The 15,359-nt window shown below is 30.9% G+C and overlaps 1 protein-coding gene across 8 annotated transcripts in view; it reads right to left on the bottom strand.

The window, feature by feature from the left end:
- LOC106463863 (ninein-like protein) overlaps positions 1-15,359 on the bottom strand; it is a 156,543-nt gene that overhangs the window by 8,483 nt on the left and 132,701 nt on the right. For all 8 annotated transcript variants that reach the window (XM_022391483.1, XM_022391484.1, XM_022391486.1 and 5 more), the window contains 5 exons: positions 13,371-13,511; positions 12,368-12,542; positions 11,475-11,591; positions 8,845-8,937; positions 6,347-6,530 (listed from right to left, as the gene is read on the bottom strand). In XM_022391483.1, the coding sequence (XP_022247191.1) occupies positions 6,347-6,530; positions 8,845-8,937; positions 11,475-11,591; positions 12,368-12,542; positions 13,371-13,511 (710 nt within the window). The remainder of the gene's footprint in view (positions 1-6,346; positions 6,531-8,844; positions 8,938-11,474; positions 11,592-12,367; positions 12,543-13,370; positions 13,512-15,359) is intronic.

Raw genomic sequence — 15,359 nt, 5'->3', positions numbered from 1 at the left:
TATCGCACGTTAAACAAATAATTGACTCATATGGTGTTGGTTGTTGAAGTTCCAACACCATACGAGTCATTATTTGTTTAACGTGCGATACTGTTGAAGTTCCAACACCATATGAGTCATTATTTGTTTAACGTGCGATATTGTTGAAGTTCCAACACCATACGAGTCATTGTTTGTTTAACGTGCGATATTGTTGAAGTTATTATTTGTTTAACGTGCGATAATCCTGTGCTTGCCTTGAATTATGGATTACTGTCAAGTTTTGTGTTCAAATTTATTGCCTTTTCACAAAGAGCAGGACCCGAAATGAGCTGACCGAGTGACTGCTTTTGTAAAAACCACGTGTAAATATAATTTTCAAATTTCTCATTTTCTGGTTTTTTCGTTGATATTTGCGCTGAACTTCCGTTCTTTTTTTCCAAAACAGGAACAAAATTACGAATTGAGTCATTCTCTAAGTACAGTAGAGTAATTGGGACCAAAGGTGGTCTGGGTAACCGTATTTTGAACATTTCGCGATTTATAACAAAGGCATTAGCACATACCAAAATCGTCACTTTCTGGGTAGACATTTTATAACAGGGCGCTGCTACCCCTATTCATAATGTTTAGGAGAATTTTCCAGTTAAACCCGATTTCATACGCATTAGAGATGAGGTCAGTTTCGTAATTTTCTTCGCGAATTAACGTTTCTAGTTTGTTTACAAAATTATCAGCCTTTGAAAAGTCAGCTGAAAGCTTTCGCCATTAATTTACAGTACATGTATACAGTGTCGTAGCTTAAAGTTTCTTAGCTTGAGAGTGAATCTTACAAGTTGGTTTAAATGAAAGTTGTTTTATTTTTAAATACTAAGCAAAGCTCATTTTATAGCTAAAGAAACCTTAAAAACCAAAACTGAAACCCTTGAATTTTTTTAACCATATTACCAGTATCAGTCCCTTGATAGCCTTTACCAAAGAAGCTGAATGTAATCAACAGCTTTCTTTTCCTTAGTTCAAGTAACAAGAAACGATACATTTACCACTTCAATTTATCATAAACCCTTCAACAGTAACTTAATTTTTCCATGGAACTCCTCACAAAAAAATTATATTTTCAAGATCATGTTATAGAATGCTAAGTGCATATGCATTAACAAAGAAAATTAAAAAATAAAATTGACTATCTATGTTATTGTTTTATTAACGATACCTCCTACCCACAGGCTTTAGTCGTTCAAATTATTACACAATTTTTAAATCGTAAACCTACACGTAAGAGTGAGTATACTAAAATTATTTCGTCTGTATCTAGGTTTGACAAACCTCCTTAACACAGATTTGTGCAATTTTAATACTGTTATTTTTATTAAGCCTCACTTTGTGGTTTTTATTGGTTATAATAATAATAATAACATGTGAATTAATAATATTCTAGTTATGAAAATTTGGCCAGTGTACTTGCTGTAGACATGGAACAACTGGTAATTAGACAAGACTCCAGACCACAGTCTGAGAAAAACATTCAACAAAACCAAGATCAATCTGTGAGCAAACATTTAAATAACTCTTCTAAACATTCCTCCTATTCAAGCATTGTTAATGGCCACAAGAAACAGTAACAAACTCGAAATTATTGAGTAATGTATTTGAACATGTGCAACGTATTATCTCACATTAGAATATTACTTGAGTGGAAAAAATTTAAAGTTTCATGATTAATTACTATTCAGTTACATTTGAGAGTTCAAGTACAGTTAAAGATTTATACATCACTTTGCATATTAGGTTTCAATAGAGTTAGGGGAGTCTCCCAATTGATTTAATGTACATGCTAGTTCATCCATATTAATGATGTATCTTACTTCAGAAAGTATACTAATTGGCTTTTATGTTTCAATAAATATATTTGTGGATTATAGAAACATGCTGGCTTTCTTTATGAATAAAGTGGACTGGTTGGATTGTTTGGAAAGAAAGAGAAAACTTCTAGAATATCTGGCTAATTCAAGAAAAGAAAAGCAAGAGGCATTATTTAAGTTTGTTTGTTTGTAGTCAAGCGCAAAGTTACACAAAGGGCTATCTGTCCTCTGGCCACCACAGGTATCAAAACCAGATTTCTAGCATTGTAAGTCCACAGACATACCTCTGTGACACTGAGGGGGGGGTCACTACTTAAGAAACGCTTGAAATATATATATAATTTGAAATATACAAGTTAACATAATAATTAACTTGAAAATAAAATATATGTGAAAAACAGAAGGTTTCCGAATTTCATGACGGAAAATACGAAGAAAACATTTTGTATTAACTAAAGACGGGAAACTTTTCCAGAAAAATTCGGTAAAAAACGTGACACTTTTTTTTTTATAAGACACGAGACAATGACTTTTAACACACCCTTAAGGTAAAAAAAAAGTATTTAATGAACTAGTTGAGAGGTTATAGTATTTCTGAAAACATGAGACAGCGAAATTTTACAAAACACTAAGACGACAAAGATTGTTTCACGCGAAATGAGAAAATATAAAATGTATGACAACAAGGCTTGTTTGTTTGTTTTGAATTTCGCGCAAAGCTACACAAGGGCCATCTGCGCTAGCTGTCTCTAATTTAACAGTGAAAGGCTAGAGGAAAAGCAGCTAGTCATCACCACCCATCTGCCAACTCTTGAGCAGATCTTTTACCAATGAATAGTGGGATTGACTATCACATTATAACACCACCACGGCTGAAAGGGTGAGCATATTTGATGGAACTGGGATTCAAACCCGTAACCCTCAAATTGCAAGTCGAGTGCCCTGACCAGCTGGCCATGCAAGGCCCCTGTGAAGTTAAGTATGTGACATGTTGTTAAGTGCTTTTTTGTTTTATCTTGAAAAAACCTCATGTTGGTAAACATTCTCCCCGAGTTAACCATTGGTCTAAAGAGGTTTAACAAAGTTAACCTCCTCAGACTGTGATACATACAACAGTGGAGACCAATCCATCAATATTGTGGGATGCTTCAGGTTTGTTTTTTCATGAGTCCTTAATCTGAGGATGTTTAACTAAGCTAATTCCTCAGACTGTGATACAGCAGTGCAGACCAATCCATCACACTATCAAAAATCCCCTTAATGACGTCAATATTGTGGTATGATTAAAGTGTTTTTCTTCTTCCTAAAACACCAAGAAAATTAATTTCATGACTAAACATATAATTTACACAAATTATAATAACGACACGATGCAATGTTACCAATTCGATGGAAAATATCCCAAACTTCACATTAAAAAATCTTGCACATGACAGTTGTGTTACCATTTTCCAGCCAAAAATAAGTTTTCCTAAAAATGACTAACGTATCTAAAATCGCAATCTACGTTACAACTTCGGCAACCAATCTTATTGATTTTTAAAACTTTAACTTGTACAGAATTTGGTTATATCACTGTTCTCTCACCTGAGTTTTAAACAAACAAAGAATTTGACAATGTTCGAAGTAAAAAGTAATTAACAATTTAAAGACCTTATTCTGCCTCATCCACAAGATGATATTCTGACTTGTATATTCTACAATAAGAAAAGCTGATTCAAAACTCAAAACACATGAAAAATGTAACTAAATCCAAAGTAACTGTAAATTACAACGTAATAATAACAATATTATTATTATTAATATTATCAGAGTTCGAGATTAATTAAATAACAATTTATTTTCATTTTAAATAAGACAAGTTAAACTGGACAGCTAAAAATTATCTAGGAAAAAAAAATCTTCTAATGAATGATTCACTAACATTACAGATATATCTCGTGCTCATTAATGGAAAGTTAAATCAGTTTCTTTATTTGACATTCCAGCCTACTTTCAGAATTCTGAGCTGGTTTAATTTAAATTTAAAATTTTGCAGCCTAATTACGTCGCTTTCTTTCGTTGTTGAAACCTGTGGCAGATGAATTAATGATGTATAATAGATCCCTCGTTGGTACTACATTAACATGTTCCTTAAATTGTTGGCGAAGTAAACAACTCCCGCTAATGTAAAAACGAAATACTTCTTCCACGAGTAATTGATTACATTAAACTAATTTTACATATACTCACATTGATCTTAATAAAGATGAAAGTACGTAGGCGAGAAACATGACTGTTAATTAAAACACATAAAACACAATACGCACAAGACGTGGATATATATATATATATAATATTGATTACCAACTAAATTTATCGTTTGCCCGTTTACTTAGTTTAGATTTTTACGGTACATAAATGCTTTCGCAGCCTTGAAATTAATTCTACCAAATTCGGTGTTTATCGAATGTTCCATTTTTTACATTTATTTTACTTCTAGAGATTTTGCCGGATAGTAGTTCCATGGTAGTTCCTCGTGTTTCGTGATAACTTTTTTTTACGAGTTTCACCAACAGTTCTTCCGATTGGTGTCTAATGTTCTTGTTATATTTAGAATTTTCGCACAATTAAAATTAAATAAGAGCTACTTGCGCATATGTAAATCTAATTTTGAACTGAAAACTAGAGAGAAAGCAACCAATCAGCAGCATCCACCGTCAACTTAGGATTCCCTCGAATAATGGGATTTGACCGTCATTCTTATAGTGCATTCACAATCCCAAAGTAAGGAGCGTATTTTAACGATAACGGGGCAAGAATCATGGCCTCTCGTATTCACTAGGCCACACCCGTTTTCAAACGAAACTTCCTTTTCTAATTGATGTTAGTTTGGTGTTACATAAAGGCTTCTCTTGCAAGTTCAATTAATTATCTGCAGCCTTATGAAGACTTCTGCGAGTTTCGTCAGTAGTTTGTTGTCTAATTACGCCTTCTCTTCAGAGTTTCATCAACAGTTTGATACTCTCATGCTTAACATAGATCCCTCTTGCGTATACTATTAAAATTTTGGTGCCTAACGAAGGCTCCTGTTGCGAGATCCATCAGTTGGTTGGTGCCTCATCATTACTTTGGAATTCCATTTAAAGTTTGATAAGTAGCGAAGACTTTTTCAGAGAACGATTAATAGTTTGGTGTCTAACGAAGACTCCTGTTGCGAGATCCATCAGTTGGTTGGTGCCTCATCATTACTTTGGAATTCCATTTAAAGTTTGATAAGTAGCGAAGACTTTTTCAGAGAACGATTAATAGTTTGGTGCCTAACGAAGACTCCTGTTGCGAGATCCATCAGTAGGTGGGTAGGTGCCTCACGATCACTTTGGAGTTTCATCTAAGGTTTGATATGTAACGAAGACTTTTTGAGAGAACAATTAACAGTTTGGTGCCCGATAAAAATTCCTACAGCGAGTCCCAGTCCCTTAACTTGGTGACGAATAAAAGATAAATTTCCAAGTTCTGTATACAATTTAGTATCTAATTATGCTTCTTCTTTCTAGATCGATGTCTAATGAAGACTCCTGTGGTGTCGAAGTAAAGTTATCGTTGTGATTGTTTTTAAACAACTGCAATTAGAAATGTAATAAGTTTTGCAATTACATGTACTTCGCGCAGTAATGTGGTCTAATTACCCTGTCTAAGGTTAGATTTGTACAACTTCCAACTAATTCTGTGATGTTGCTAAAGCACAAAATAACGTGAAAACATATTTCAAATCGATACGATAAGAAGATTAACATATTAAGGAATTAACTTTATTTTTTAACTTTATACACTGTGATGAAGCATACGAATCAAAAGTATTACCACCATGCATCCCACGGAAAATTGAAGAATTTGTTTGTTTGTTGTTAAGCGCAAAGCTACTCAATAGGCTATCTATGTTGTGCCCACCAAGGGACCCAGTTTTTAGCATAATAAGCCTTCAGACTTACCGCTGAGAAACATGAGCATAATGGGAGGGGGAAGGGTAAGAGAATCTGGAGAAAACTGGTTAAAATATTTAACAAATCCATGATTTAGTTCAGTCAAATTTCACTAAAAGAGCTCATAAAAGACAAAAATAAAATCAGAGGGGACTCCTGGTGTAAACCAAGACAATTATGGAGGAAGACCTTTCACTCAGTGGTTTAAAACGAGATCAGTAGTTGTGGCTTTAAATATGTTAATAGGCTACTGTTAAACTATTTCTACCTGTTCGGAGTTTAATAGATTCTTTATATCATTTTTAACGAAGTCGTAAGTGTTTGTTTGAAATAAAAATACTGAAATTAGCTTCATAGGCATTCAGAGTTCTAGCTGCTAGGTAACAAAACTTTCATCTTTACTTTCCTACAAATATCCAAATGACACTATACGTTGAACAAACAGTCAACATTGTTCTCAATTTTTATACAGGTAAAACTGGAAGAAATGTATATTAAACAAACTTCTTCACAACTAAGTTCAGACTATTATAAAAATCTTACCGGTAGAGGAACCACTTCCACGCCTCTTTAATCGGCTACCAGATGCACCTCCTTTATTATTATAATCTGATAACCAAGACCCTATACGCTTGTGACGCTTTCCTTGTGGCCTACTCGTCGTGGCAATCTGTTGCCGCAAACTCTCCAATTCCAAGCTCAGTTCATCATTGTGGTCTTGAAGCTCCTAATGTTAGTGAAATATATTAATGAAAATGTTTTTTCAAGGCAGCGGTTGCAACTAAATTGTTTTGAAACAAGAATATATCCAAAACACTGTACCTATTATGTGAATATATTGGTTTGAAAAAAAAAAACCTCCCCTCAAAACACATTTGAGCAAGTTACACCCTATAGTTTAATGTAAAGATATTCTAAGAGATTAAACATTATACCTTTGGTAATTATTCATATTTTATTCTTTCAATTTCTGGAATAAATTAAAATGCACATATATGTAGATAGAGAACATGGATGCCTAATGCACATGCAAATAAAACAAAAAACATTATAAACAAACATATACAGTAAAAATAATAAAATACATTCCTAACTAGTTATAGGAGCTTTTATTTTTGTACAATAATTTCCTAATATTGAGGTTTATTGTACTGATTGTATGATTAATCAAATTATTAATATTTCAGAAGGGAGGCACAATTCTTTCATAAATACTCTAATATGTTTAAAAATAGGGAACATGGTATAAATTTGGCAAAACCAAAGGAAATTAGTGTAACATTTACTGTAAATTGGCAAGACTAAAGACAATCAAAGTGTAACATTTACTGTAAGTTGGCAAGACAACAAACAATCAAAGTGTAACATGTACTGTAAGTTGGCAAGACTACAGACAATCAAAGTAACACTTACTGTAAGTTGGCAAGACTAAAGACAATCAAAGTGTAATATTTACAGTAAGTTGGCAAGACTAAAGACAATCAAAGTAACACTTACTGTAAGTTAGCAAGACTAAAGACAATCAAAGTGTAACATTTACTGTAAGTTGGCAAGACTACAGACAATCAAAGTAACACTTACTGTAAGTTGGCAAGACTAAAGACAATCAAAGTGTAACATTTACTGTAAGTTGGCAAGACTACAGACAATCAAAGTAACACTTACTTTAAGTTGGCAAGACTATAGACAATCAAAGTAACACTTACTGTAAGTTGGAAAGACTACAGACAATCAAAGTAACACTTACTTTAAGTTGGCAAGACTATAGGAAATCAAAGTGTGAAACTCAACATCTTATTAATCCTTTGAAGTCTGGCTATTACAAAGTTCAAACATTGTCAATAGAATGACAGAAATGTGCCAACTGGTATAGAAGGCTTCAAAGACTTAAATCTACCAGCTATCTTGGCAAGAGATACAAAATTACAACTGTCTTTTTTTCCACATTCGTGTCTTAGTTGAGGAGAACTTTTTCTTAAGTGTTATAAATAAATATATGAGCTAGTTATACTTCTATCCTACTGAAGATATATATGTATATTTCAACATTTATAAAACATAACAGTAAAAAATTCAGAGGTTGTAATAAACATTCTCTTTCAAACCTTTGAACATGCTTACACTTAAGAGTATCATCTTTAACTCATTATCTTTACCAACAGAACACATAGACTGATATAAATCTCCTCATGTTAAAAATTTAACTTTTTTTTGTAATAATTACAACTATATTTAACATATTGTAATCGTACATAAAATTAGTTGCCTAACAACAAAAATACGAAATGGATCAAACGACAGACACAAGTAAATAAAAACTGTCCAATTCAATAAACAGTGTAAAATGAATAGCGTGTTCCATATTCTAACCAAATTATTTTTACTATTAATACCACTTCTTATCATTAGTTTAAACACCTTCAAATAAAGTGACAGTTCAATTCACACTAAAAGTACTCTACATACAAACAAACAGATTTATAAATACTCATACGGGTAGAAACCTGAGGGAAAATTAAAATCCATATTATGACAGTATTACAAATATTAAAATATAACAAAGATATTTTATTTTGAGAGCATTACAACAAGCGTACGTCAGCAATAAATGACAGCAGCACAATAAATAACTAAAAGCAAGGAACTACACATGTGTGTTATGACAGGATTCCAAAAAATTTAAATATAACTAAGATTTTTTGTTTTGAGAAAACTACAGCTAGTATTCGTCAGTAACAAAAGATGGCAGCACAGTAAATACAAAGAAAAACCTTATGAAAATTTGCGTTTATCTAGAATACTCACTTTACTAAAGAAAAAGAGTTTTAGCTTTAGTTTTTATTATTTGTTTTGGATCTTAGTTTAATGACACATTTATTAACAATTATAATAACAGATCTGAAGTTTTCTACAATGTGGATAACCTTCTTGCAGAATTTTATCTAATGTACTGTTAGTTGTCTGCTGTAACATCTCTTATTTTTATTTTCTTTTAAACTTCTTTTTACTGGATAAACTGCTACTGTAGTGGTATGTCATACCTTATTTTGTTTTTTAAACTGTTCCCATTCTTGAAGAAGAGACTGGTACTGTTGGTCCTGAAGTAAGTCTTGACCAGATTCCAACTCAGCAATCTGAGAGAAGGAAACAGAAAAGTCTTTAAAAAGTTTAATATCATATGTGTTTCAGTTATCAAAGTTTTTGAAAAGGTCTAATTCAGGTCATAAAATAACATTATAAGCAATTCTTGATCATACTAAGTGCAGTAAAGCTGAGCCCTAACTAAACTAAAGCAAAAAACGTACACAAGTTATAGTGTTAATATATCTCTTTATCGAATATAGGCAGTAGTTAATTAATGTTAGGCCTAAGACAAGTGAACTTATGGATTTTGGTGGCTGCCATTAGAATTCTTTTATATTATTCTAGAAATCCTGTATTTCTGTTACAATAACGATACTAATTTGACCACAAGTATTTTGTTGTTTTTTTATCTCTGCTAATTACTATATAATATACTTGGTATGTCTATTAAGTAAGGAGGAGGAATATAAAAACTTCTAGTCAGATAAAGCACTACGACCAAAAATACAAAATTTTAAAACAAACAAAAAAGATTTACTGGTAAGTGGAAACAGTACAAGAAAACTGGTGTGTACAGTACAAATAAACAAAGTAACACACAACCTGGCCACTTAAAAGTTTTAGAGCACTGTGAAGAAATTAAAAAAACAAACTATTTTTCACAAATGAAGAAAATAAAATAATTTCAAAATTTTCTTTGTACACGAAATATTTAAACAGTAACTCATCATGGGTATTTTTTTAGCCATGTAGAGCATTTTAAATATGTTTGAAATCAAATTCATAACTTAAGAGTGAGTGGTAACATTAATAAAAGAAAATTTTATCTATTTCAGAAGTTTATTTATCATTTCCTCCATGAGTTTTGTTAAGTGAAAGAGGTTAGTTAAGTTGGATTAATTGTGTCAGACACATCTTATAGTATGTTTAATATATCATTTGTCTAGTTATTACATTTAACATAGTTATATTTAGTCAAAGTACCAATATTTTAGTAATTTATTGTATGATTCAGGTATTCATTTACTATTATTTAGTGTGTTTGTATCTTCATAAAAATTAGTTTTTGGATGTACTATTGGTTCTGTCCTGCTACTTGTCATAGCAACTTACTTCAGATGTCAGAGTCCACTAAAGTTATGCTGTCAAAGCTGTTTAATGGGTTTCCATTGGTCATAAAGAATTTTTCAGGAGGATTGTGGAAATGTTTGCTAATACACTGTTATAATAATATTACATTGTTGAACAAAGTTAAATCCACAACAGAACTTCAAACTAAGGACTACTGTTTGGGTGATCCAGTATACTCTATCATATATTTTTGTATTTGAGTGATCCAGTATACTCTGTCATATCTTTTACTGTTTAAGTGATACAGTATACTCTGTCATATCTTTTACTGTTTGAGTGATCCAGTATACTCTTTAAAATTATTTACTGTTTGAGTGATCCAGTATACTCTTTAAAATTATTTACTGTTTGAGTGATCCAGTATACTCTGTCATATCTTTTACTGTTTGAGTGATCCAGTATACTCTATCATATATTTTACTGTTTGAGTGATCCAGTATACTCTATCATATATTTTACTGTTTGAGTGATCCAGTATACTCTGTCGTATCTTTTACTGTTTGTGTGATCCAGTATACACTGTCATATCTTTTACTGTTTGAGTGATCCAGTATACTCTATCATATCTTTTACTGTTTGAGTGATCCAGTATACTCTACCATATTTTTTACTGTTTGAGTGATCCAGTATACTCTGTCATATCTTTTACTATTTGAGTGATCCAGTATACTCTATTATATCTTTTACTGTTTGAGTGATCCAGTATACTCTTTAAAATTATTTACTGTTTGAGTGATCCAGTATACTCTTTAAAATTATTTACTGTTTGAGTGATCCAGTATACTCTATCATATCTTTTACTGTTTGAGTGATCCAGTATACTCTATTATATCTTTAATGATACTTTTAGTATAGATATTGTTTTCTACTGTTAGCTTATTATGCTGGTTTAGGACTACCTAACTCTCCTAAACTGCCTAAAATGTATGAGATATTATTGGGTTTATGGCTAAAAATATCATTGACAGCAAAGTTACCCAACTGATGAAACAATGCATTCTAATCTTTATAAGTAAGAACATTAGAAAAGTAATAAATTAAGTAATTAAATACTCACTGCCCGATTGAATTTCATTTTTCATCTAAGTAAGAAGCTTGCTCTTATTTAAAGTTAATATTAATTTTGATATTAAAACATACATATTCCTACATAAACACAGAAAACACAACCATTGATAATGGATGAATGCCACACAATTAAATCAATTTCATAAATACATGTTTTCACAGAAATCATATTATCTTCAAGGTTTATGTTTATTATAGAAATTACAACATTAAAAACAATTCATGAAACCAAAATACAAATTCATTTACTCATTCCAAAATCATCTTATATTGTACTGTTTTTTCTGAAGATGTTGTTAAATATACAATTGCAATTTTGCTGCAAAGAAAACAATTTAAACTGTATCTTCACAAAAACAGTTAAGTGTTTTCTCTTTCTTGAAGCTACCTTTTCTCTTAATTCTGCTACAGTCTCTACTTCTTTCTGTTGTGCATCATTTAACTTTTTGGCTTCACTGAATTTTTCTGATGTTTCTTGAACTTCAAACTCAAGACGAGAGTTTTCCTGCAGAGATGTTCAAAATTGATCTTAAATACATTCACAACTCAAGTCATCTGTAGGAAGTTAACTACATTTTTACTTAAAGATATGTTCTGGTATCTATTAACAATAGCTACAAGAAACAATATATTTTAAACTTTAATAAGTTGTTGCATGATAAAATGATACAAAAAAACTGTTTGCTATGTGTGAAGTACAGCCTTGATGCTACAAAACTGTTTACTCACTTGAAAAATGAACTATTACTCCTATCATTACTGACTGTTCTGTATCAGTTTTGAAATGTAGACATGAATGATAATTAAGATGTATTTATTAAAAAATTGTTTGTTGGTTTGATCTAAAGTAAAAATAAAGATTTTTATGAAACAAAAAGCAAAGTACCTAAAGCATGCATTTTAAATTTCATGTATTGTACACCAGTGAACTAAAAATATACTTTGATCAAGGTTGCTTCAATGGAAGTGTTTATACTTTATAGAAATATTGTTTTGTTTTTTCACACTTGAACATGTCTTTTGAAGTGTTTATACTTTATAGAAATATTGTTGTTGTTTTTTCACACTTGAACATGTTTTTTAAAGTGTTTATACTTCATAGAAATATTGTTGTTGTTTTTTCCCACTTGAACATGTTTTTTTGAAGTGTTTATACTTCATAGAAATATTGTTGTTGTTTTTTCACACTTGAACATTTTTTTTAGGTCAAATTGATAAAACTGAACAACTGAAAGACTATTGTCAGTAAGTTTTCCCTTGAGTAATCCAAATATTTCTCACATTCTGCAGAGCAGATAATCTGCCCCGAAGCTTATTTTCTTCATCTCGTGCCAACTCTAATTCCTCCTGAAGCTGCTGCTTAAGATGAGATGTTTGTGCAGTTAGTGATTCGCGATCTTTTTGTAGTTCTTCTTGTAGTTCTCGCAACTGTTCCTGGTACTTCTTTTCTATGTGCCTATATAGAACAGACTGTACTGCTATATTTCAAGTAATGTCTGATTTTAAATGAAAAACATGTCATTATGCAATACACATTTTTTTACACAAAACATACAGTTTACTCAGTGTTTTTTAAATGAATTTTACTTCTCCAAAATGATAATAATCTAAATTTAATTATTCTACTCTAAATGTAAGTAACTTAGGTTTATAAGATACAAAAGATTAAAAACTTTTACCAATATTAAAATATGTATGATATACTATTATCATCAATAAATTCAAACATTAACAGTCACCAACCTAACCACATAAATCAAAAGTACAAAAAAAAAAATAACTTAGAAAATAATGTGGCTAATTGTTTTATATAGTATACTACCTAGAAATATACAAAATAAACTGTTCTTAAGTAAACAACAATGTTAGTTATTACTAAAACAAAAGATGGTTTAAAGTTATCTAACTGGAAATATTTGTTAACAAAATTACTTTAATACTCGTAATATGCAAAACTATTATTTTTTATAAAGTTTACACATAATGAACTGTTTTTGTTCATACATATCTAACAGAATCCAAGAAATTTTCTTTTTAAGTTCATTATACAGCATTATTTAAATTCGTTTTGTTTTTTGCACACAGGTACTGCACTATATCTAGTTTCTCCAAGTAGCACACTGCGGTTTTAAAATTCATTTATACTTGTTTAAATGGAATTCCAATCAAGAATTAAACAGAAGTTCAACATTTTTAAAAGTTAATTAAAAAACAATTCAATAAATTGTACTTTCAAGCACATAACCTAAACACAATCAAAATGTGATTGTAATAGAGATCTTACATTAGTTTGTTCTGAGAAGCCTTTTCTAACTTTGCATGATGATCATCCACTTCTTGAGCGAGAAGAACAGCTCTTGTGTTGGCTTCTGCCAAGTTTACTCTCAGCTTGTCTCGCTCTGCTTTTACTTGTTCATAATTTGTTCTGGAGAAAATTGAGAAAAATTAATCTCTCAATATTCTGTAGTTAATACTTGCAGGTGTTCAATCTGAAGATATGGAAAATCAATAGCATTCTATAAAACACAAAACTAGAACAAAAATACAGAAGGGGTAAGCACTCACTTGCCCCCTTCCCCAGTAAGTTTATTATTTCCCCCCAATATTAATGGAGTTTCTGGCCCAAAATAATTAACTCATTATAATGGAAACTGAGCTACAGAACTCTTGTCAAGATGCACAGTTGTCATACAGAATGTGACCAGTTTGTGGTTACATGGACTGTAAAGACATGGTGAGGCTCCAAAAACATTTTAATATAATGATAACATCACAGATATTTAAAACATTTAGTCTTCTAAACAAGCATCTAACATTCGATAACAGAAGATGCATGTAATAATAGGACTTTGTTGCCTCACTCACACAGAGAGGAGTATAAAGCAACTTTTCAGACAACAAGAATGAAAATAAAATGCACCACACATAAAAGATAAATATAACTAGAGTAAAAACTATTTTAGGAGAGGTAAAAAGATTATCCAAAGTTAGAATTCAGAGTAGATAATATATTATTTATTCATTCAAAGTTGTTACATGTATTTGTTTTTGGTTCTTATTTTAAAACAAGACAACAAGGATAAGAGTAGCAGTATTTCACTAACTCTACATGAAACATTTCTGAAACCTACTTAACAACTTATAACTAAGTTCTAATCTAGAAACTTCATTTTTTCTACTGAAAATAATAGCAGTGCTTTGACTGAGTGTGTGTGTTTTTGCATCGCTGGTTAAATTAGATATTCAATGTTGAAAGTTCTGGTGATATCCAATAAATTTTGTTATAAATAAGGTATAAAACAGCTAAAAATTGGATATAAAAGAACAGTTATGTTGATGTTTCATCAATGTTGACCAGACACCTTACAAAACAATTTCATTTATAAGGGTGTATACACACAGAATGAGAAAATTAAAATAAATGACATTTTGAACATGTTAAAAAATATAAAGTGCAACACCAGGTCATTTATTAATAGAAGGTTCAAGTTGTTTCATTAAGTGCAACACCAGGTCGTTTATTGATAGAAGGTTTAAGTTGTTTTACTAAGTGCAACACCAGGTCATTTATTGATAGAAGGTTTAAGTTGTTTTATTAAGTGCAACACCAGGTCGTTTATTGATAGAAGGTTTAAGTTGTTTTACTAAGTGCAACACCAGGTCATTTATTGATAGAAAGTTTAAGTTGTTTTATTAAGTGCAACACCAGGTCGTTTATTGATAGAAAGTTTAAGTTGTTTTATTAAGTGCAACACCAGGTCATTTATTGATAGAAGGTTTAAGTTGTTTTATTAGAAAGGCTTTTTTAATTCTGTTTCATTCCTATTTGGTGTATGTTGAATAATCATAGTACCATTTATTAAATTTTGTTTTGTAATTGTAGTAGTAATGTGTAATGTTCAGTAAGATTTGGATAGCCTCAACTTACTAATGTAGTAGTAATGTGTAATGTTCGGTAAGATTTTGATAATAGTCTCAACTTACTAATGTAGTAGTAATGTGTAATGTTCAGTAAGATTTTGATAATAGTCTCAACTTACTAATGTAGTAGTGATGTGTAATGTTCAGTAAGATTTTGATAGTCCCAACTTACTAATGTAGTAGAAATGTGTAATGTTTGGTAAGATTTTGATAATAGTCTCAACTTACTAATGTAGTAGTAATGTGTAATGTTTGGTAAGATTTTGATAATAGTCTCAACTTACTAATGTAGTAGTAATGTGTAATTTTTGGTAAGATTTTGATAATAGTTTCAACTTACTAATGTAGTAGT

This window comes from Limulus polyphemus, unplaced genomic scaffold (assembly GCF_000517525.1).
Source record: "Limulus polyphemus unplaced genomic scaffold, Limulus_polyphemus-2.1.2 Scaffold1506, whole genome shotgun sequence".
NCBI classification, from domain to species: Eukaryota; Metazoa; Arthropoda; class Merostomata; order Xiphosura; family Limulidae; genus Limulus; species Limulus polyphemus.
This window is presented reverse-complemented; position numbering and strand designations above follow the sequence as displayed.